This window comes from Leptonychotes weddellii, chromosome 1 (assembly GCF_054177405.1).
Source record: "Leptonychotes weddellii isolate Sample4059 chromosome 1, ASM5417740v2, whole genome shotgun sequence".
Classification (NCBI taxonomy): Eukaryota; Metazoa; Chordata; class Mammalia; order Carnivora; family Phocidae; genus Leptonychotes; species Leptonychotes weddellii.
In genome coordinates this window covers 134,274,794-134,299,525 of record NC_138369.1, presented here as the reverse complement: position 1 = coordinate 134,299,525, position 24,732 = coordinate 134,274,794, and the positions used below count along the sequence as shown (strand labels likewise).

The 24,732-nt window shown below is 35.7% G+C and overlaps 1 protein-coding gene across 3 annotated transcripts in view; it reads right to left on the bottom strand.

Moving 5' to 3' along the window:
• Positions 1 to 24,732, bottom strand: part of GSK3B (glycogen synthase kinase 3 beta) — a 212,125-nt gene that overhangs the window by 15,071 nt on the left and 172,322 nt on the right. For 2 of the 3 annotated variants that reach the window (XM_031037801.2, XM_006742174.3), the window contains exons 9-11: positions 21,752 to 21,790; positions 18,847 to 19,033; positions 4,360 to 4,458 (exon numbers count right to left, since the gene is read on the bottom strand). In XM_031037801.2, coding sequence (XP_030893661.1) covers positions 4,360 to 4,458; positions 18,847 to 19,033; positions 21,752 to 21,790 — 325 coding nt within the window. The remainder of the gene's footprint in view (positions 1 to 4,359; positions 4,459 to 18,846; positions 19,034 to 21,751; positions 21,791 to 24,732) is intronic. The other variant, XM_006742175.3, reaches the window with a different exon arrangement.

Here is a 24,732-nt window from a genome sequence, read left to right as displayed (position 1 = left end):
GATTTGAAACCCTCATTAATATGGAAGGCAGTTAGCCATCATTAAAATTCAAAGGACTTTTGTGTGTAACCCCAGAATTGGATCACTGAGTGGAAGAAAGTACAGGGGGACAAATTTCAGGGTGAAAAAAGGATAAACTTTCTAACAGAATGATACAAAGATGGAATGTGTTTATTTTTACAGTAATGAGCTTCCAGTTACTGAATATACATAAGCATGGGATAGATGGCTTCTTCTCAGCAGACAGTAAGAAACATGAGCTGAAATCAGTGTGTTTTAAATTTAATAGCAGAACCATTGCACTGAAAGAAATCTTACCCAGAAGACTGATCTACAAAACATAAAGAGAAACTGCTCTAGTTGAAATTCCCTACCACATCTCACACTTAACTCACGTGGCATTGGACCACATGATCTCTAAAGTGGTTCATATTTGATCAGTAAAACTTTAATTTCTCAAAATTTATTACTCTAAATAGTTTAGGTGAATGGTCTCCCAAATGGAGTAAATAAAAGGATCTGTTGGGGGTGTGGAGAAAATCAGAATTTATATATATATAAAACTTGCATATATATTAAAAACATATATATGTTAAAATTATATATCATATATACTAAAGTTATATACTAAAATTATATATTATACATATGTAAAATTATACTTTATGGACTAAGAACAGTATATGTAATTTTCAAGAGTTTCTCATCAGAGCCATGATCAAATATAATGCCTTCTGATACTGAGGTACTTTTTAAAAACAATTTAGAAAGAATATGAGAGTTTTTGAGCAAAAAAAAATCAACATCCATACCCACTAATTTAACACAACTGCTTTAATTTTTGTATATTTTTATCTTGTCCCTATCCACATGCAAACATTCACTTTGGCAGTTACCAACATGGTACATAAGATCTCGTGAATATTTCTACAAATGTCTATAAGCTACATAATTGATTTTTTTACGATTACATAAAGATGGAGATTTCATAAGGTATCGAAACAATTTCTTCCTGTTGACCATTCAGATCAGACTGGCTCTCCTTTTTGTTATTATATAATTATTCCTATTTCTATCTCTGTACGTGGTAGCTTTCTGTCTTCTATTAGAAGTATCCTAAAAGGGGCGCCGGGGTGGCTCAGTCGTTAAGCGTCTGCCTTCGGCTCAGGTCATGATCCCAGGGTCCTGGGATCGAGCCCACATCGGGCTCTCTGCTCAGCGGGGAGCCTGCTTCTCCCTCTCCCACTCTGCCTGCTTGTGTTCCCTCTCTCACTGTCTCTCTCTGTCAAATAAATAAATAAAATCTTAAAAAAAAAAAAAGTATCATAAAGTTAAGATCTCCCAAAGTGGGATTAGTGAACTAAAAAGTATGAACTGTGATGGTTCTTGTTATATATAGTAATGCCTTCCAACAGGTCTTAATCAATTCACCTGCAGTCACTACCTGAACTCTGACCATAACACAAACTAAGTACTTTGTACACTTTATATCTTACTTTTCACAAGTCTATGTAGTGGGTATTTACTATTCCTGTTTTATGGATAAGGAAACTGAAGCCAAGAGAGACAAGAGCACGTATAATTTTAAGGTATTAAAGAATATAACTCACACTGCCAAATTCTTATTTAAAAAATATATATACGCATATATACATATTTATTTAAATATAGGCAGCTGTTAATGTCGCACAGTCAATTCCTTCATCTAGATCAGCATTTCCTGAGATATGTTTGGTAACATACTTGATTCTCACTACTTTGGCCCCAAAGAAAACCTTTCCCCTGACTATACTGTGGTGTTTTGCCACTGGCTCACACTGAGGGGCACTTAAGAAAGTATCCATATGAGGCTCATTATTACATTTATTGTTGGAATGGTAAAGGGAACTCCATTTAATCTATCTCTTACAGTACCAAATCTGAAGCCCTAAGGGAGAAATATTTCTCAAACAGCAGGCCCAGAAACATTTTGCTTCTCCTAAGCCATCAAGGTGCTTATCTAATGAACAATGGAAATTTTAGCAGGTAACATTCCTTTATTTACTTTAGCCACTAGGAAGCTCAAAGCATTATCTGAAATTCTCTTTGGTAACTATTTATCAAGATATTCAAGGGGCACCTGGGTGGCTCAGTTGTTAAGGGTCTGCCTTAGGCTCAGGTCATGATCCCAGTGTCCCAGGCTCAGGTCATGATCCCAGTGTTCTGGGATGGAGACCCACATCAGGCTCCCTGCTCTGCGGGAAGCCTGCTTCTCCCTCTCCCACTCCCCCTGCTTGTGTTCCCTCTCTCACTGTGTCTCTGTCAAATAAATAAATAAAATCTTAAAAAAGAAAAAAAAAAGAGATATTCAAGGCAGGCATTTTTCTCAATTTTAATTCTGTCCTTAGCCTCAGCCTACTATTCCTCTATTAAATTCCTCATACTCTAATGTACTTCAACTTCAAAGTAAACTCTCAGGATCAGAGGCCAATGTCATTTGACATTTACAATGTCATTTTCCATATTCATGTTGAAATCTGATTTAAATGGCTTTAAGAATATATATATATAGCAATGAAATATTTTGGGGGATCTGCTGTAACTTGTATCAAAGCAACATAAAAATCAGGTTATACTAGGCAGACAATTTGCCCAAAAACCTTACTTTAACTTATTTAGTATCTCACACTAAGGAAATCACTTAAAATTACCCAAAACTTGCCAATCATAACTGGTACTATTATATTTCTAACTTCATTTTTATTTATAGTCTAAAGCAATTCTAATAAAACTCTTAGAAACTAGCTCAACAAGTAACTGCATTAGTTCAGGGTTAGGGGCTATTTCATGCTTTGAACAATCAACGTAATCTAAAATCTAAGTTGGGTTAGGGATTTATTAGGTTTATTTATTTATTTTAATTTTATTTATTTATTTGACAGAGAGAGACACAGCGAGAGATGGAACACAAGCAGGGGGAGTGGGAAAGGGAGAAGCAGGCTTCCCGCGGAGCAGGGAGCCCGATGCGGGGCTCGATCCCAGGATCCTGGGATCATGACCTGAGCCGAAGGCAGACGCTTAACGACTGAGCCACCCAGGCGTCCCTATTAGGTTTATTAATAGCTCACGCAAGCAATTCTATCTACCTTCTAAATAAATTGGTCATAGTTTTAAAAACCTTATATTTAAAAAATTTAAAGCACAGTTCAGCACATTTGATTTTTACAACATTTTTCTAGGAGAGCAATGCCACTCATTTTACAGATGGAGAAAACTAGTAAGACATTACTAAAACCAATAAAGTTCAAATGACTTTCTCAAAGTAGCATGTGTTGATGGAACTAGAACTAGAAAAGAAACCATTTTTTCCAGACTTTTTCTGAAACGAAGGTAGGACAAGGACACCTTTATTAGCAACGTTCTAAAAAATCTTTGCACAGGAACAAACAACTGTGCGTCGGACAACAGGAGATGGATTATGACTTTACTGTGGAATTCCAAGAACTAATAATGAAAGATTTGATATCCTGCAGCATCAGTGCCCTTAGGCAAAAATAAGTCTGATCCAACTCAGTTCAATGTTAATAGATGATTTAATGAAAACGGAGTCAGCTTCTGACATCTGCTTTTTAGAGGAGGATAAAAAAGGGTACCAAATTCTGAGCCCAATTGTGCTATTATATTTCTAACTTGATTTTAAATAGCATCCAGCCATTCTTTGAAGAACTTTTAAATTCATTCAAAGGTTGGATATTTTCAGAATATCTGCAATTCTCACTAAATCAGGCCCCATTAACTGGCTAAGAGACCAGCAGTATACCAGAGCTCTAACCTGGGAGACCATGAAGGCATTTTTTTTTTTTTTAAAGATAGACAAGATCTAGTCATATTCTGATCTAAATCTTAAATGTATTTGCATTACAGTTTTAGTCCTTTCAAATGATTAAATTACACCAATCTGTACTTTATACTTCTTGAAAGTTTGCCTCTCCAGTATACAAATATAATTTACACTCAGAATGATGAAACTAAGTTATCTTCAATAATATTACATTTGTACAGATTACTTTCTGCTACAGGCATCTTGTCTGATGTATATTTATCAAGAAATTATAGAGAAAGCATGACTTTAAAGATAACTAAGATGACAGAATTTAACATTATAGTAAGATATTTACAATTTATATATAAAGTATATATGGGGTCCTTTTGCGCTTTTTGGAAATAAAACAACATTTTATTCACATTCATTTGGCTGTGCTATGTTTTTGATACTTGGAGGGCATTAAATATTCACATGCATCACATGAAATAAAATGGAGGTAATCATATCTTTTTAAAAAAATAGAATGTTTTTAGACAAGAGACTTATGTTCTCACCTGAGGCTGCTGTGGCATTTGTAGGGGTTGAAGCAGCTGCTTGAATCCGAGCATGAGGAGGAATAAGGATGGTAGCTAGAGGTGGATTACTTGACAGTTCTAAAGAAAAGGTAAGACACATATTAGAGCCCATTCTTTTTTTTTTTTTTTTTAAGATTTTATTTATTTATTCATGAGAGACAGAGAGAGAGGCAGAGGGAGAAGCAGGCTTCCCACTGAGCAGGGAGCCCGATGCGGGACTCGATCCCAGGACCCTGGGATCACGACCTGAGCCGAAGGCAGACGCTTAACCGTCTGAGCCACCCAGACGCCCTTAGAACCCATTCTTAACTTTGTATGTGAAACTACTTTTATTGGTAACAATAAACACAAAATACTTTAAAACACTGGCTTAAAAGAAAAAAAAGACACGATAAACCTACATCTAAAACTAAATCAATGAGCTAGTAATCAACTTAAAAAGATATATTTCCATCTTTCATTAACTTAAATATACTAGGTTTTCCCATATCACTCTAACAATGTTTGACTACAGGAATTGAGAGTGAGACAGTCATAGAAAAGAGAAGAGGACTAATGTCTGTGTGTGTATGTGTATGTATGCACCACCGCACACATGGACCAGCCTACCGAACTGTTAAAGTTTCGTCGCTTTATTAAAAATAAGAATGCTTTTATTCCATTCTATTTTACCTTTTAACTCAGTAAGATTGTTACTCTGTTAGTTTTTACCTGCATGTGGAAGTTTCTGTCAATTCTAGAGAGTGGCTTTCTTCAAAGAATCAAGTTCTATATACAAGCCTTAAGAAATAATTTAAGATGATATTGGATCTAATGACGTAGACAGATAGCAAGGAGTGTGGTGAGCTCTTACATACAAGTATCTGGTGTTAGCTTTATGTAATGTGACCGTTCTCCTGGTCTTGTGGCGATAACCCTGGTTAATTCTTGTTATTCGAGCATTTACCCAGTGACTGTTCATTTTCATTCTAATAAGTGCTGTAATTTGAAGGGATAATTATACAACCATACTAGCTACAGGAAGACATTATTCTCTGAACTAAAGCATACATTTTGACAATTCACAGATATGGCATGGAATAAAAAAAATTAAGAAATAGTACAATCTTAAGGTAAATTTGCATAACATAAAATTAACCATTTTAAAGTGCACAGTTCAGTGGCATTTCATACATTCACAATGTTGTACAACCATCCACACCTCTGTCTAGTTTCAAAGCACTGTCATTACTCAAAGGGAAACCTTTCAGCAGTCACTCCCCATTCATCCTTCCCACCAGCCCCTAGCAAGGTAAACAGTGTTTTAATATTATAGTTTAAAATATTTTCTGGGGGTGCTTGGGTGGCTCAGTCCGTTGAGTATCCAACTCAGGTCATGATCTCAGGGTTGTGAGATTGAGCCCTGTGTTGGGCTCCACACTCAGCATGGAGTCTGCTCCTCCCACGCTCTCTCAAATAAATAAATAAAATCTTTAAAAACAAATTAAAAAAATAAAAATGTTTTCTGTTGCAAAGCCCCATTATTGACTTATTCAAATTGGCACCTAAATATCTAAATTTTGTACTAAATGATACCAGATTCTGGTTAAAAAACAAAAAACAAAAACCAACAAGCTGAAATGAATGGGAGCAAAAGCCTAAAACTGAGAGAAGACTATTCATTATCTTTTCCCCTTAAGTGAGAAGATGTAGGGCAGCTCCTCAAATTAACAGGTGGAAGACAGTTGGAAAACCACTGTCCTACTGATCAGGTTTGAAGAGATGCTGTTTTCTCAACATCAGCTTTAGTAGCTATACTGGTTCTCACTGAGGAACAGGAAGATCCTAGGTTGTTTTATTTTATATTAGTCCGATTTCAACCCATAATCTTATACCTAGGAAAGCAAGAGAATCCCAATTACCATGGCTGATGACTCTATGGTTCTAGAATAAAAATTAATCGATGTGGTAGTTACTCTTAATTAACCTAAAAGGAAGATTTATCATCCCGATTACAATTAAAATCTGCTAAAATAGAAAGGCTTCTTTAAAATCCATCCATGCATCCACCCATCCATACTCCCATCCATCTATCAATACTGAGCAAGAAACAGTGTATTAGTAGGTCCCAGGACAGAGAAAACAATAACTGTCTTTGATCAACAGAAATTGAAAATGGAAGGACAACTACACAAATAAGCTAGCAAGAAAGGCATTCAACCTATTCAGGATAGGAGCACTTTTAAATTAAAAGATCTCTACGACCAAGTGCCCAACATCTAAAAGAAAATCTAAAAACGAAAAGATAACCAGAGATTTTAAGATACGGCATTTTGACAAAGCCATTTTTAAGATAATCTTTAAAATAAACTCAATATCGTCACTTTACTTCTGGCCCATGCTGCCCACTTTCTCCCATTCATTTACTCTCTTTTATTAGATCACCCATCTTTCTGTGTATCTGTATGCCCAGTTGAGGGGGCATGGTGGTTTTATGTCACACATACACACACACACACACACACACACACACACACACACAAGGGCAGGGCTTGGAAAAAAGCAACCTCTTTTTACTTAGGGAGGAGAGAGCCATTTTGGTCTTGGGTAGGGAGAGAGGGGTAACTATTGAAAGGAAAGAAGGAGAAAAGTGAAGAAAATAAGAGGCAAGAAAAGGAGAAGCTATGGGATCCTGGAGGTTTTGCCATATCCAAAGACAAAGAGGAGAGTAAGTAAAGTCCACAAAATAACTAAAAGGACTAGATTCTTAACCTAGAGTCAATGAGTAGCCTTTGGGTGGAGGGGAGGGCTTTTGCAAATTTGTTTGAATCTAACATTCTAAAAGGGAATTCTAAAACCCCCCAACCTCTATAACTCACTGTCCTTCTCTTCCTTAATTATAGGAATTCTTTGAGATCCACTGCTTTCCATCTATTAGCTTTCCTCTACTTCAGAGACGTTGTTGTCGTAACTTTTGCCTATGGGAAAAGAGGAAGCCTCCTTATACTTTTGCTATAGTCCTGTTCTCTACACTAAAGTCTGTCCCTTTTGTGGGGACAGATTATAGGCACTTCTAGGGGGCTGGCACAAAATGGTTGAAATGATTTTTTGCTCATGATAAGTACTACCCACTCCCAGTCTTCCTGTCTATCCATGACAGTGAGTAGTAAGGAAATTGAGACAATGAGTGTGGATACAAACTGCAGGGTGGGCACAAGAATGTAAAAAAGGATGGTATTTTATTTTATTTATTTTTTAAAGATTTTATTTATTTATTTGACAGAGAGAGAGATAGTGAGAGCAGTAACACAAGCAGGGGGAATGGGAGAGGGAGAAGCAGGCTTCTTGCCGAGCAGGGAGCCCGATGTGGGACTCGATCCCAGGACCCTGGGATCATGACCTGAGCCGAAGGCAGACGCTTAACGACTGAACCACCCAGGCGCCCAAGGATGGTATTTTAGAGGACAGGAACAGCAGAGCAAAAGAACCTTACAGGATCAGGGAGAGTGCATGTATTCTTGAAGACAAAGAATAAGGAGTATAAATGAGCCTAAAAATAAAAAACAAGCTAATATTTATGGAATAAATATGTGTGCTAGGCTTGAGAGTAGTAAGATAATTAAGGGAACAATGAGGTCCATAATACTGAAGTGGGCTAGCTTTGGAAAAGAGGTAGGAAGAATAAGACAGACCATGTTATCGCAGAGACGTGGCTCCAAATAACATGGCAACAGGTTCAGAAGGTTTTAGAAAAGTTAACAATGGTAAAAGTTTATTTAACCAACTGCAGATGCCATGAAACTGTGCCATCAAAAACCACATAGTAGTTTATCAGGGAATATCAAGAATCTTTTGATAGGGTATCAGTCATTATGTGTTCCATAACCAAACATTTTAATGGACAATTTAAAGAAAAGCCAAATGAATTTAAAAATAGTTATCAATAAAATCAAGATAGGGACGCCTGGGTGGCTCAGTCGGTTAAGCGTCTGCCTTCGGCTCAGGTCATGAGCCCAGGGTCCTGGGATCGAGCCCCGCATTGGGCTCCCTGCTCGGCGGGAAGCCTGCTTCTCCCTCTCCCACTCCCCCTGCTTGTGTTCCCTCTCTTGCTGTGTCTCTGTCAAATAAATAAAGAAAATCTTTAAATAAATACACACATACATACATAAAACCAAGATAGAGATCAATCAACCAAAAGGCAGACCAAATTCATTTAACTGAATTTTGCTGCACTGTTGTTTATAAGGCAAACGAAAGAAGAAACATTCCCATGAAAAGATAAACAATAAATTTAACCATACCTGACTACCTGATAAAACAATCTTTTAAAATATTAAAACAAAATATAAATCTAGTTGACAAAACCTTAAGTACTCCTTAAAGTTTCTATTCTTCCAAACAGATGAGTCCCAACTTTAATGATAAGAGGTAGATAAGAAACCTTCCTGGTTTTTTGGGGGGAGGAGAGGAAGCAGTGGGTCAGTGGCTACGTAGGGCATACATATGTTTGTTCAAACTGTGGATAATGGGAAAGCTGAGAGAAGCAATCAATGTGTTAACTAGAGGAAAGAAATCAATCCCTTTGTTTACCAGATCTTCTCTTAACAGTGATGTAATAAAATACCCAGTCATCAGGTAGAAAGTTATCTTCTTCATTAGCTTTGAAACTGACCCTGCAGATCTCCAGAAAGGAGTCACTAAAAGAGGCAGACTTAACTTTTTCTTCTACAATTAGTTTGAGGTCTTCACATGTGTATCAGGCCTCCTATCTATATATGAAAATTGTCTGTGGCTGTCTGTATAAAGTGGTATTTCTCTACAGAAAGGTTTAGACGATTTTCACAATGGCATGCCCATTTGTGTACTTTTTTTGAGCAATAATTCAAATGCTGGGATGTGCAACTTGATCTCACACATTACTGAATTCTAATGTTGCTTAGATTTTTTTTAGATAAACAACCGTATCATAACGGCTCCTCTCCTCTCCTAACAATTTCAAAGTGCCCAGAAAATCCCTGACCAAGTTTCTAACTAAATCCTAGAATTAAACAAATAAATTAATTAGAAGATCAGACAAATAGTAAACAAATAATTACAAGGCTCACTGTTTCTTGGTGATATTAATGATGTTTAATGTGAGGACTACATAATATCCATGACTACTTTGCCTTGGAACTGCCCAGGGAGCATCGCAGTTTATACCAGTCACCCAAAAATGTCTGAATGCATTTAGTATACTACATTTATAGAAGTGATATATTTTGAAAGGTATCCAGCAAAATGCTAGTATTTTAAAAGTTCTGGGGATTAAAAAGAATAGACCTTAATAACCTAAAAATCTTACATTCTCAATTCCATTCTTGATGGAGTATAATAAATGTAGCATTACTATGAATTACTTTAGCTAATAACCTTTTGAGGCATCTAAAAATAATACTAATATTTTGAATCCTGGGAAGGTGAGTCTGTGTTTTCTGTATCCATTTATACCATGATTTTACATATTCTCACCCTATCGTGGTGTTTAGCTCCCTCCGTCCTTTCCTTTCCTCCCTCCTTCGTCTTTCTGAATTCAATTCATTTTTATAATCAGCATTTGGGAGCTGAAAGTGTCCTTGAATATTCTTTACTTCAACTTTTTTTTAAGTGAGGAAACTAAGAGATAGTACCTTGGTCAACGTCTACAACTAGTTAAAGACTGAGAGAACCAGACTTTAGGTCTGACTTACCTCCTTTCATCTGCAATACTGCATATATTTATTGCCTTGGTTATATATCATTTTTTTTTTAAAGATTTTATTTATTTGAGACAGAGAGAATGAGAGACAGAGAGCATGAGAGGGAAGAGGGCAGAGGGAGAAGCAGACCCCCTGCTGAGCAGGGAGCCCGATGTGGGACTCGATCCCGGGACTCCAGGATCATGACCTGAGCCGAAGGCAGTCGCTTAACCAACTGAGCCACCCAGGCGCCCAGCCTTGGTTATATATCATATACTACCAGTGTTCTGGTCTTCTTGGAAGCATATCTGTCTAAACCACACAAAGAACTTTAGGATACTAGTTTTTGATTGTTTGTTTCTATACCATTCCACATTCTTCCCAGTAGTATGGTCAAAGAAGCAGAGTGGACAAAATCATCTCAGGGAAAAATGATAATTTATTCTCATAAATAATTAATAATTTAGATCCTAAAATCTTGAATACAGTCAACATTTTTGTTCTTAGTTCTTTAGCTACCTGAATTAAGAGACTTATCTGCCTCCTTTCAGTGCACTCAAGAATTTTCTCAAGTTCTCCCTGTAGTGTATTTCCACTGGTTTAGCATTTTAATACCTAGAAGAGTACAACTTGCTTATCTAGAAAATTTACTCTTCTAGATTATTTATGAAATATTAAAGAATAATTTTGACATCAACTCCCTTGATAAAAGTATGAACAACTCTATTTCTTATTTATTTACCAGAATAATCCACTTATTTAAAACCACGTTTCCTCAAGTCCGTTGTTCTATAAAGGCCTTTTATAGTCATTTTCACTCAAAAGAACACGCAATAGGAAACAGGGATAACCACATAAAAAGTTTACAGTTCAGTTTTTTTTGAAAAAAGTAGAGGGGTACTGCAAATTAGAACAGTTTATGAGTTTCACTTTGTGATTTGATTCATATCCTACATATAAATCAAGAGTTTCTATCTTATGTAAATTTATCCTTGCTATTATAAATTATAATAAGTCAACCAAAAAACCCCAACTCAGGGTGTACAGTAATTTGAGAATAATATGGGAAGAATCATCACCTCAGGTCGTTGAAATGCTGTAGTAGCTATTTAATTAATTAATTAATTTTTAAAGATTTACTTATTTTAGAGAGAGAGAGAGAGAGAATGAGCATGAGTGGGAGGAACAGAGGGAGAGGGAAAGAAAATCTCAAGCGGACTCCACACTTAGCGCAAAGCCTGATGTGGAGTCAATCTCATGACCCTGAGATCACGACCTGAGCCGAAATCAAGAGTCGGATGCTTAACCTACTGTGCCTCTCAGGCGCCCCTACTGTGGCCATTTTAGATGTAGCTGAGGATAGGCAGGCTAAAAGAAAATGCCCAGGACATAGAAAGGCAGATATGCAGGTGGCTGACCATATTTATGTGTATCACTATTCTATAACAGGAATATTGGTTTAAAATTCATTGCTACAAAGATTAAGGAACCTCCTAATGATGATAAATAATGATTTACAGTAATTAAAAAATTTTTAAAATTCCATACAATGAATTTTATAAATAAGTAATCTACTGCTTTCAAATGAAGAAGTATAACCCTTTGATGAACTGGGATTCTAGAACACTTGCTTTTATTGTTCATCCCCAACTTATTCTCAATTCCATTTTTATCACTTCCCATTCTGTAACATATACCTACACTCTTTTTAAAATCTCTCTGATCCTTTTCCTATTTCTTCTTTTTTTTAAAGATTTTATTTATTTATTTAAGAGAGAGACAGCACAAGCTGGAGGGGCAGAGGGAGAGGGAGAATCTCAAGCAGACTCCATGCTAAGTTCAGAGCCCCAACTCGGGGCTGGATCCCAGGACCCTGAGATCATGACCTGAGCTGAAACCGAGAGTCAGATACTTAACCGACTGCACCACCCAGGCACCCTTTTTCCCTATTTTTTGTTTTCTCTATTTTTGTCCTTTTTTCCACTTGCTTTCTGGAACCTCTTTGCTATTTCATCTGCTTTCCTCATGTGCAGGTACTCTTGCCCCTTGACCCCAAGACATCCAATTTGCCTGAGTTTGCATGGTGCTCTCTGGCAGCCCCAAATATCCTATTTTAACTCTCATTTAAGCAGTTCTCCCTTCTTCTGGCCCAGCCAATAAGCCACCACTCCTCTATATCTCCCCACAAAGCTATCAATCTCTCAGATAACCCAGCTAAGTAGTAAAACAGTAAACTCTTCAAATTAAATCATACTAATGTTCTGATAATCTTTACACATCTTTGCTCAACCCCCAACTTATCCTATGCCCTCGGGGGAAAATGTTTGCTAAAATAACTTTACTTGGTAAAATTTCATACAAATTAGGTAGAAAATTGGTACTGGGGATGTGTGGTGGGATTAACAGGAGACTCACATTTAAACATACAAAGCAACCTATTTCCCAATATATTCCAGCCTTAGAATAGGCAAGGAATTGGAGAATAAAGAAAATAATGATCCCTGTTGGAATTTCCTGATTCCACCTGCTTCCTAAGGTCTGATTCAATTATGTCCCATCTTTGAGATACAATGACCGAAGGAAAAGAGGGTGTGCCAAAGGTCTGTCCAGGTTTCCAATGTCTAGATGCAGAGAGTACCAGTCAGGGGGTCCCAGAACACTGAAGCCCCAATGCCAGAAAAATGAGACATCTGATAATCTGACTTGTAGACCCAGGAGGTCAAAAGGATCTCCAAGTTTTCTGTCCCATATCTGTTCATCTCTCTTCCTCCTCTAGCTGATCACAGAAACACTTGTTTTATTTTTTCTTACAGATTTTTTAATTTGTCTGACAGAGACACAGTGAGAGAGGGAACACAAGCAGGGGGAGTGGGAGGAGAAGCAGGCTTCCTGCCAAGCAGGGAGCCCGATGTGGGACTCGATCCCAGGACCCTGGGACCATGACCTGAGCCGAAGGCAAACACTTAACGACTGAGCCACCCAGGGGCCCAGAAATACTTGTTTTAATTATATGAGTATAATACTAATTATCATTTATAGCTAATTACTCATGGCACAGTAATAAACATCAAAGTGCAGTTAGCTTTGTTGTTAAAGCTTTACTTTAATATAAACCTGTGTTTTACTCGAATGTTTAATCTTCATAGAAAGGGTAGGTTTACCTGACTAATTAAAACAACACTAGGGGTGCCTGGGTGGCTTAGTCAGTTAGGCATCTGCTTCTCCTTCTCCTCCTGGCTTGTGCTCTCTCATTATCTCTGTCTGTCTCTCTCTTCAAAAAAAAAAAAGCCCAACACTAACAGCAACTAGAAGGAACATTAGAAATGTCTAATAAATATTGGTTGCATGAATCAATACTGTGTTTACTTAAAAGTGGCATGTGTCACTCAAACATTCATTGAACACCTACTACATGCAGACAAGGATTTATCTTTATTTCATTTGGGGGAATTAGCACAGACTTCATTAAAATTTGTGAGAATGGAGGAGGGTTTTACAGCAGAACTTCACTAACACCCTCCCACCCTTAGTGTTTCCTATGTCTGGACTCTCTCTAGCTATACAACCAATTAGGTGATTGATTCTCCTTTTTTCAAGCTCTTGTATTATCCAGTTTTATTCTGATCATTCATTAATTGCTATTAAATAATATGTGCTTTGAAGTTGCATCTGCACAACAGTTACATATTTGCCTTGGTAAACAAGATCATCATTTGGAAGCACTGATCCAAAATTAGAATACAGAGGATCAAATATAACACCAAATAACACTTCTTTCCCGGGCAGCTGTGTCCTTATACAGAAGCACTGTTCAAGTGTAATACTGATGTAGAAGGAAAGGGAGAAAATACTACCGGTGATTACAGCTCAGTTTCAGAATGGCTGCAAGGATAGGCATTTTAACCCTTAAAAAAGAAGGGCCATATCTCAAAATGATGGTACTTTCAATTTAATACATTTAGTTTTATGGAAAATAATTTCAAGGACATAATTACAGAGTTCATTTGAATAGATACAGAGACTCACGTACATCCTTTTCACTGATATGCAGTGAGTCACAGAAATACTTGGAGCTGTAGAGATTGCATACTACATCTACACACACCACATCCAAATATACACATATTCTTTAAATCCTCAAAGATATATATGTACATCCAGACATACAGAGAACCATAGTTCTGTTTTATATTCTGGGCAAATATAACAATTTGAAATGTTAAAATAAAACAATCTTCATACCTTTTTAAAAACTTGTAAATATCACACATGTATAAATAAAGTTTGAACCAAATTATTTATTCTTCTTCAAATTGAGCCTTTACTTTAAAAGGCATATGTCAAAGCTGAAGTTAAAAAAACTTTAGAGACTTTTAAGGACGTTAAAGTTAGTTGAGTCTATTAGTTTACAATATAAAAACTGCCTGTTCATAAAAGTCTTTCCAATATTTTCAAGACCATATTCTAAAATCTAAGCCAATTTATTTTCATGTCCATTTGTTTTATGAGTGTAATTTATTAGAGAACAGGTAAATAGCATTTACCAGGTCGTGATTCATTATATTGCAACAAACTCAGGATAACAATGCACAATGAAAAACCACTTCACACCCACTAGGATGGCTATTAAAAAAAAAGAGAGGAAAGTAAGTATTGGTGAGGATGTGGAGAAGCTGGAACTCTTGTACATTGCTGGTGAGAATGTAAGACATGCAAACCACCGTGGAAAATAGTTTGGCAGTTCCTCAAAAAGTTAAACATAGAATTACCACATGACTCAGCAATACCTAAAAGAATTAAAAACAAGTATTCAAACAAATACTTGTAAACAAATGCTCCTAGCAGCACTATTCACAATAGCCAAAAGGTATAAACAAACCAAATATCCATCAATAGATGATGGATAAACAAAAATGTGGTGTATCCATACACTATGGATTGAATGTCTGTGTCCCCCTAAAATTCATATGCTTAAGCCCTACTCCCTAATGTAATAGTATTTGGAAATGGGCCCTTAAGAGGTAATAAGGTCATGAGGGTAGAACTGACATGAATGGGATTAGTGGCCCTATAAGAGAAACAAGAGAGGTAATCTCTTTCTACCATATGAGGATACAGTAAGAAAGTAGCCATTTGCAAACCAGGAAGTAGGCCCTCATCAGAGATCAAATCTACGAGCACCCTGATCTTGAACTTCCTAGCCTCCAGAACTCTGATAAATGAATGTTTGTTGTTAAGCCACATAGTCTCTGGTGTTTTGTTATAGCAGCCTGTACTGATTAAGACATAATACAGTAGAATATTATTCAGCCATAAAAAGGAATAAAATACTAGTACACTGCTACAACATGGACGAACCTTGAAAACATTATGCTAAGTGAAAAAAGCCATACACGGGCTCCTGGGTGGCTCAGTTGGTTAAGCGACTGCCTTTGGCTCAGGTCATGATCCTGGAGTCCCGGGATCGAGTCCCGCATCGGGCTCCCTGCTCGGCAGGGAGTCTGCTTCTCCCTCTGACCCTCCTCCCTCTCATGCTCTCTGTCTCTCATTCTCTCTGTCTCAAATAAATAAAATCTTTAAAAAAAAAAAAGAAAGAAAGAAGCCATACACAAAAGGTCACATAATATATTATTTCATTTATTTAAAATATCCAGAATAGGTAAGTCCAGAAGCAGGAAGCACATTGGTGGTTGCCAAGGGTTGGAGGAGTAGTTAATGGGACTGACTGCTTAATGGGTATGGAGTTTTCTTTAGAATCAATGAAAATGTTTTGGAACTTGATTTAGGTGGCAGTTGTACAACACTGTGAATATACTAAATAAAGTAAACTGAATTGTTTACTTTAAAATGGCTCGTCTTATATGAATTTTATCTGTTTTCAAAAAAGCTTAGAAATCCATAGAAAGACAAATTCAGTTGTTTTAAAATTTTATTTTCTTTAGTAATAATGAAAAATTATCAGCCAGTGACTAAAGAATCACATGTAGTTATTTCAAAAATGGTACATATGGACAGTGAAACAGAATCCTGGATTTTTAAATCTGATTAAATATAATGTTTAAGTAATATCTCAATTTTGATCAACACATACAAGTGCATTATAGAGTAGGTACCTAATATGTCTGAATATAAGAATTATTCTCCAAAATGTATCCATCATAAATATCTTGTTGTGTTTGGGGTTCTATCAAGTTGCTTACTTGACAAAAAGCTTCCTTGATTCATGTATTTTGAGAAACAAAGTACTTATTGGAGAAGATATTTAGTGTGAATAAAACCATAATCAATGCTGGTTTGGGAAACTCTTAAGTTCACCTGACAGAACTGGTTTTTAAAAAAAAAAAAAGGAGACAAATAAATTTAACATTAACTTAGTACTTTCTGATGCCAAGATTCCACAGTTGCAAGTGCTACATGTCATTGTATACAGAGCCTTTTAGAGACCACTTTAAAAAGCAACCCAGCAGATAGGTTTATGTACAGATAATAAACAGCTATCTACAGTACAAAAACAAAATAAAACAACTCATGAAAATGGATACTTGTAGAATTTCCAGTAGTGGCCTCATACAGATTCAAAAACTGCTTCATATCAAAAAATTTATGATAGTTCAAAATGTAGCTCTACTGATGACAAAGACACAGATGTAAAAACCACCTGGGTGGCTCAGTTGGTTAAAGCGGCTGCTTTCGGCTCATGTCATGATCCCAGGGTCGTGGGATCGAGCCCCACATCGGGCTCCCTGCTTAGCGCTCCCTCTCCCTCTGCCTGCCTCTCTGCCTACTTGTTCTCTCTGTCAAATAAATAAAATCTTTAAAAAAAAGTATTAATAAAATTGTTTTATGAAACTTGAGAGGTAAAAAAGTAAAGTTCCTGAATAAATACTGATTTATATAATGCATAATTTTAAATACATTTGAGTTAATCAAAAGAAACCTTTTTGGGATATTCTTAATGGGAGAGTAGAGTATCACTTTATATTCAGGGATTATCAGTATATGCATTAGAGAAAAGATTGAAAAGAGCTACACTATAAAATCTTATAGTGATTAATTTGAATGCTAAAAGTGATTATTTGGGGACAGTGATTTTAATTTTCTCTATACTTCTTTTGCATTTTCAACATTTTCCTTAATATATATGTACGACTCTTGATTAAAAGCAGTAAAAATTGAAAATAAAATTTATTTTCTTAATGACACAAAATCATAGACTCTTTGCTCTAGAAGAGTCTAACCTATAGCCAAATTGTAATAATCTTATCTATAACATTTGACATCATCCAGCTTTTTCCTGATATAAAGATCAGTATTTTGGAAAACAAACAAAAAAACTTGTTCCACTGTTAAACAACTGAAAACTTCATTGATTCATCAATTTTATTTAGTCTCTATCTATGCCAGGGGCTGATGTTTGTATAATAAACTCAAATATGTACTGTTTTCTAATTTTCTGCTACTACTATTTTCAATTTTATAATCAGGAGAAAGAACACAGGTCTACATCTTTCTTTAGAAGATAATCCATGAGGTATTTTTAGACTGTTCTCAAAAGTTCCTTAAGTCTTCACTTTTCCAGGATCTATAGTCAATTCTGTTCCTTTGTATACCCTACCGGCCATTCATTAACATCTTAAAAATGGTGTAGGACCTAAAACAACATTCCAAATGATTTCTGATCAGCCCTAGTCAGAATTAATGCCAGGATATCTGAACATTTTTCCTTTATGAATGTAGTTTAAGACTATATCAGCACTGCTAGTAGTTACATGTTATTGACTGCTTAAGATTATAGTCAATGGAATCATCCAAGTCTATTTTACTAGCAACTCACGTCTTCCAAATCTACTGCTTAAGCAATGCATTTTCCCACTTTCAATTTTAGAAAAGTTTAAATATGGGAGGAAAATTCATCTTAGGATAAAGGAACTATACCTATTTCCTGGTCATAGAAAGCTCTCCATCTCCCTTCTATATTTTTAAGTTTGACTAAGCTGACTAATCAATCGACTATTTATTGCTTATTTTATCTCTAGGAAATTGTACACTTTTAATGTTCAGTTTATGAAGAAAATCACAGCATCAAAGGCAGTGTAGTTGATTAAATGAATCACTTAGGGTCTTAATCAGAGAGGAAAGAAAAGTGGACACACAAGTGATTAAGAAATGATGACTCTACCTGGGCCTTTTAGAAACCACCAGTGCACAAACTGTTTTTCCTCTCAACATTTTCTCAGCAGCATCAACGGTGCCAAGCCCCAGAAGGCAAGAGAATTCTCTATCTACATCCCTTATATAAGTTCTAAGAAAGAGAATTCTAGAATTCCAGTTTTCCTTCTGTTTATAAGATATCTGACTTTATACAAATATAGCCACCAATTTATTTCCAGGTTTAAAAAATTTGATATAAATCCTTGGGAAGCAAGAAATGCATATAACATTCTAAGTTTCAAATACAAATTTGAAAGTTAAATTGTACATTAGTCTTAATAGTGAAATCTCTATAGCTTCTCATGTGCCAAGATTTATTATAATCTGCCAAAAATGAGAGAAACTACGTCTACTGGAAAAATTTTATCTGCCACTATTTTGTTCAAAACCATACAAGTAGTAGCCTAATAAGTGGTTAGAAAGGATGTTTCCTACCTGTGTAAGTACTTAATATGCCCACTTTTGTCCTACACAGATTTTTACTAAAAGAATGTCACTTCAAACACGTATGTAGCTTTCTCAGAAATGGTAAAAAACAGAACTAAGTGTATGGAATTACCTTGAGTGGTGAAGTTGAAGAGTGCAGGTGTGTCTCGCCCATTTGGTAGTTTGACATTTGGGTCCCTTAATTCATCAAAAAATGAATGTGCACAAGCTTCCAGTGGTGTCAATCGGGCAGTTGGTGTATACTCCAGCAGACGGCTACACAGTGCAATTGCTTCCGGTGGAGTCCGGGGTCGGAAGACCTGCAGTACAAAAAAGGGCAAAGAACAATTAATGCTTTATTGTAACAATCATAGCAAATTATCCTTTGAGTATGAGTTCATTCCCACCACTTACAACAACATGGTTGCATTTGCAAAAGGAACCTTCTAGAATGAAAAGAGTTAACTGCATATGATTCACCACACTGGGGTGAACAGTTAATTACAAACTATATGAGAAAAGCTCAGAGAAAAAACTAGGGGAAATTAAAAAAAATCTACATTTGCTAATCATAAAGCAGTACAATTAAATATGTACACAAAATACGATATGATAGGCACAAGAGAAAGGCTGAGTTCTGGAGGCAAGCACAACTAGAAGAAAATTAAAATTTTCTAAAAGTTTTGACTACTGTGGCAGTAAAAAAAAGGTTGCTTCTTGTGTGTGATTTTTAGCAGAACAATTGTCAGTAATGAATAGCACTACTCAAATTTGGCAATATTTTTTGAAAAAGAAAAGCTATTTACTTTAGGTCTAGAAATGCTTATGATTTGGTATTATCTCTTCAATAAACAGAGTCTATCTTATTTGAAGAAATTCTTGAATACCCAGAATTTGACAAAATGTCCGAAACTGTTTTCTCAAAGAATAGCTGTTATCACAAAAGCTGTTATCACACATGGCCAGATTACCCTCATTTGAATGAATATTCTAGGGTCTTAATTAGGGAGACGGAAATGTACTTTTCATTAAGTGCATTTCATTGAGACATTAACTCATAGAAAAAGTCAACTGAAGGCTGTGTTGAAGCAAAATGCAAATAAATTAGTTTGCTTAAAAGAACAGAAAGCTTTCTACACATCTATGTCTTAAAACTCCAAATAGATACATAAAACTATGAAAATAACTTTGTTCTAAATTAAGGACGTTGAATAAAAGCAGAAAGGGGAAAAACAGAAATAAACATAAATAGATAGACAGAAAGTCTTTGAAACTAAAGAAAAATGAAACATATATCCCTTGATAGGGGGAAAACAATCAAACAGAAGGTGTGGTTGTGGTAGTGGACAGACATATAAAGAGAGGCAGATGTGTTTTAAAGGGAGAAAAATAGTGAGGGAAGGACATGTGGATTGTGATGAGGATGGAGAAGCCTGGGAGTAAGGTTTCCTAATGAGAATGGCTCATGTAACATCTAACTATCACTTAGGCTGAAGGTAGCAGAACTAGTTACTACTATAGAGCTCATTACTTTTCAAGAGACTGTAAGAATACTTTCTACAGTGAAAACCTTTTTTTTCCTTTAGTTTTTACACAAAGTTTATTACTAATAAAGATATTTTCCACGGAAATTGAGAAATTGGTTTGGGTAGGATCCCAGGAATTTATTTCAGAGCATCAAAGACCTTATTTATTTGACTATATTAGAAAACCCTCTGTACGGTCAAAAATTGCTTTATCTTTATTCTTTTGAGTGATCTGACTCACCCCATTCAAGGAAACCTTAGGTATTGTATTATTTGAAATGTTTAGATCTTCCACTGTTCTCAGTCATTTTTCCCTCTCTTGCTTCCTAGCCAGGTCCATAATCAAACTCCGAATGTAAAAGAAAATAATCAGTGGGAAAACTCTGAAAATTTTTCACAAAAATATTAAGCATTACTGACCTATTTTATCCCTGAGGGCTGTTTGTATTTATTTCACAGCATATGGATTTATTTTGCTAGCCAGTCTAAGGGAAAATGCTTTTGCACCAATATGGGAGTGCATAAGCAGAATTAAAAGTACCACCAAAAGTAGAAATAAATATCTCCGGCCAACATTCAAATGTAGGGTAGCTGGACAGTGAATGTATTTTAAGTGAAAAAATTTCATGTTACATTAATGAGGATTTTGTATTAAAGCTATTAATAAACCACTATTGTAAGCTTATCTCTAATTATTAAAAAAAAATCATCCACATTCATTTGGTATCTTACTGGCTACAAGTAACCATCCATGTTGGTACTAAGACACGTATTAGCCTATTTTGCCAGGGAATCCTAACTCATGGAATCAAAGAGTTAAAAACAATAAAGAAGAACTCATTCTAAGAGCCCATATTAAAATCAAGACTTAATCTGCCTTTTAAAAAGTACCACTGTTATTTTAAACACTTTTGAGAGATTCCTGATGAGCAAAGCCTTGGTTTAGTACTCTATGGATTAAGGCTAAGTAGGAAATTACGTGGAGTCAAAGCCCAGTGTCTTCCAAAGTTCAGATCTGTCACCATAATATAGGGTGTGGTAGTATTCTACTTCAAAAAATTACAGGCCAAACTAGAAAACAGCTCTTCTGAATTATCTTTGTGTCTAAAGAAAGGGAAACCAATAACAACTGAAATATGGCTTTTAATAATGAAGTTTCTAATGCCATTTTATTCCTTACTCACTTAAATTGTTTAACATTCAGAACCTTTAGTTCTGTGCATCTTTGTTAATATTTATTATCGTAAAAATAAGTTCTAAATCCCACAGTTCCTAAACTTCGGTCTAGATGTTAATAAATCACTCAGGAGACTGACAATCTTAATATACCGTAAGTAAAACCTATCCCATACAGTGGATGGAAAAAAAAAAAAAATCACAGCTACCTACATTGTTTTTACTATTACATTTCTAGAATGAATAATGGTTTAACCTTTCTAAAAAAAAGTTTTCCCCCTAGTTTTATATATAGATCTGCCCTGAAATTTTGGGAAAAAAAAATTAAGTACATACCCGCACTCCTGAGGTGAAATGTCCTGTTCCTGACGAATCCTAAAGATGATAATGCAGTGAAATAATCCAAACAGGGGAAGTCAATCCAAAAGAGAATAGTCCAGCAAGGAAAAATATATCCAGTGTTATAAGAAATCCATGGTGTGGGGGGGGACATAGAAAATGTTTATACAGTTATAAACTTTAAACATCAGTCTCCACAGTAGCAAGTCCAAGTTTTAAAAATTATTTCACCACAGTGTATGCAAAAAAATTTTTTGATTGCGCAATGGTGAGGCACAATAAAGAAACATTTTAATTTTAATTTATTATGTTCCAATGCCAGTGCGTTTATTAAAAAAATACAAAACCAAAAAAAGTTAAAATCAAAATGAAATCTAGAAGTAAACTTCCCAAAGTAAAGTGTTTGGTCTTCTACGACCTGGATTCATCATCCATTGACATGGCTGGGAGGGGGCATATTAGCCTGCTTTTAAAGACATCAGTTCCCAATATGCTAATTTTTATCTATTAATATATTTCAGTTAGACAGTATAAACATTTTTTGCTTAATTATTAGTGATGAGAGGAAAGTAATAAATAGATTTAATTTATATTACTACAGATTTCAAGCCAGATATTTTCAATTTGTGTGAGCTAAGAAGGATCAGGCCACCGCGGATTATTCTCCATTTTGGATTGACTTCCCTGCTAAAAGATATTTGCTGACATTCTCATTATTTTAGGATTCTTCAGGCAAATGACATATCACCTCAAGAGTGCGGGTATAACTTACTTTTTCTATTGTGGGCTTTGCCCCCTCATACCCTTGCACCCATTACTTAGTAAAAATAAATATAGAACATTCTCCTTTTTGGAAAAACTCACTGAAAAAAAAAAAAAAACCCTACATCTTTGAGCACTACAAATTCAACACAGTTTCATGTGCAAATATGCCCAATTCACCCACCAAAAGCTAAACAAAAAATATATACAATAAACAATACAACTAAGGGACAGTCACAGTTATAGGTGACATGCATAGTAATGTACACCAACACCTAGGCACAACGGAGCCAAATATGCAAGGGAGGTAGTAGGATCTATTATGTCTAGGTATTGAGAACAAAAAATGGCAGAACTCACCAGTAGCTGTGAATTCCCTTGGCTATTCTAAGAGAATTTAACATTCTTTTAGGATAGTTTCCAGTGGGGGAATTAATATTTTGCAAAATAAATAATCCGCGGATTACTTTTAGTCTGCAGACTAAAATTTAGTACACGGATTAAAATCCGGCCCATCAGAATAAAAATCTCTTGTGAACTAAAACACAATCAGGTGGACAAAAATAGAAAGCGAGACTAAAAAAACTGAGAGCACAAAGTAAGACTCAACTGGGCCAACTAACAATTAGTGCGCAGACTAAATATGGCCAGCCAAGTAGGTTAGCAAGGCCATGAAGAGCCCAAAACACCCCCTGTAAAAACTAAAAACAAAAGTAAATAAATAAAACAAAACAGAACAAAGCAATAAATAAATAAATAAACAAAAGAAAGAAAGAGAACAGAAAGGAAAAATTGAAAAGAACCAAAACACTGACATGAACTTTTAAGTGATTCAAATACTACCTCACCTGTGCAGCAACTCATTTTCTTAAATTGAAACAAACTGTCACCACAAATACTAGTCCATAGAAGAAACTAAAAGAAACAATTCATTTTTCAAAAAGAAAGTCTCTATGGTATTTAACAAATGCAAATGAGTCCTTAAATGAAGACTTATTCAAAATAAATTTGCATTTGGATAACTCAAAAATGACAGAGGCAATTTTCCCCTACATGGCCTAGGACAGACTTTCTGCCATCAAATATCAAATTTCAACCTGGAGCTAACGGTTACCACTGAATCTTAAGCCTTTTAAAATTACCATTTATAAACAGTCATATATACAATATCAAGGCCTACGGTTGATTCTCACAGCATCAGCTCTCAACAATTCTACTGTATTAAACAGCCAACCAGAGCAATGTAGAAATGCCTATGGGCGATGAGAATCTAAGTAGAACATGGAACAAGTGCTGTGCCTGTTCCCAACAGCTAGTCCTCCCTAGATTTCACTGTGATAAATGTACAACACAGACACTGTTCTCTGGTTATACAATACACACAATACACAAGGACCCAATGTTAAAAACTGGTAAACCATGAACTCCTAAAGGAGCAACCCCAATGCTGGCTCTCAAGTCATCTGTTAATCATCTAAAATTATCTGTAATTTGTAAACCTAAATACAGGATTAAAAGTGAGACAATGCCATGGATTTGCTGAATAGTTATGTTAATTAACCAAGTTAAGTAGCTACAAAAAGAACTTAAGTCTACTAAAGAGCTGATATGTGGTGCATAATTCATAAGAAACACAAACATCCTTTCCTTAGCCACAACAGAGCCAGCATTCAATTAATTTTATCTGTACTTATTAAAAGGCTTACTGAGTTTTCCTGAGCTCTATTACACATAAGACATATTATATGTGTTGATATCAGCATTTAACTATGCAATGTAATTTCTTCCTCTAACTTCATTCACTGATAAAATAGTACTGCAGGCTTACCTAGAAGTATGATTTACCAAATGTCCACTTACTCAATTTAATCTCTTATTGTTCATAAAATAGTTACTGTAGTCAGACTGACCTTCTTAGGAATACAGGAACATTTTCTTTTCATCCACACCTCCTCATCTTAAGGGAGAGTCCCCTAGGCTACAATAATTCCTGGCCTTACCAACATCTAAGCAAATCTAAATCCTCCCTCAACAGCCCACCCCACCTAGTCCTTCTATCACCTTTAAGGAGACTGGCTTCCTTTTTAACTCCACCACCCTCACTGGAGATCTGACTTATACCTACAGTATGTGAAACACTTTTGAACACCTACAACACACAATCAAGTTATATTATTTGATACTTGCTTCAACTGAGCAAGTTATATCACCTGTAA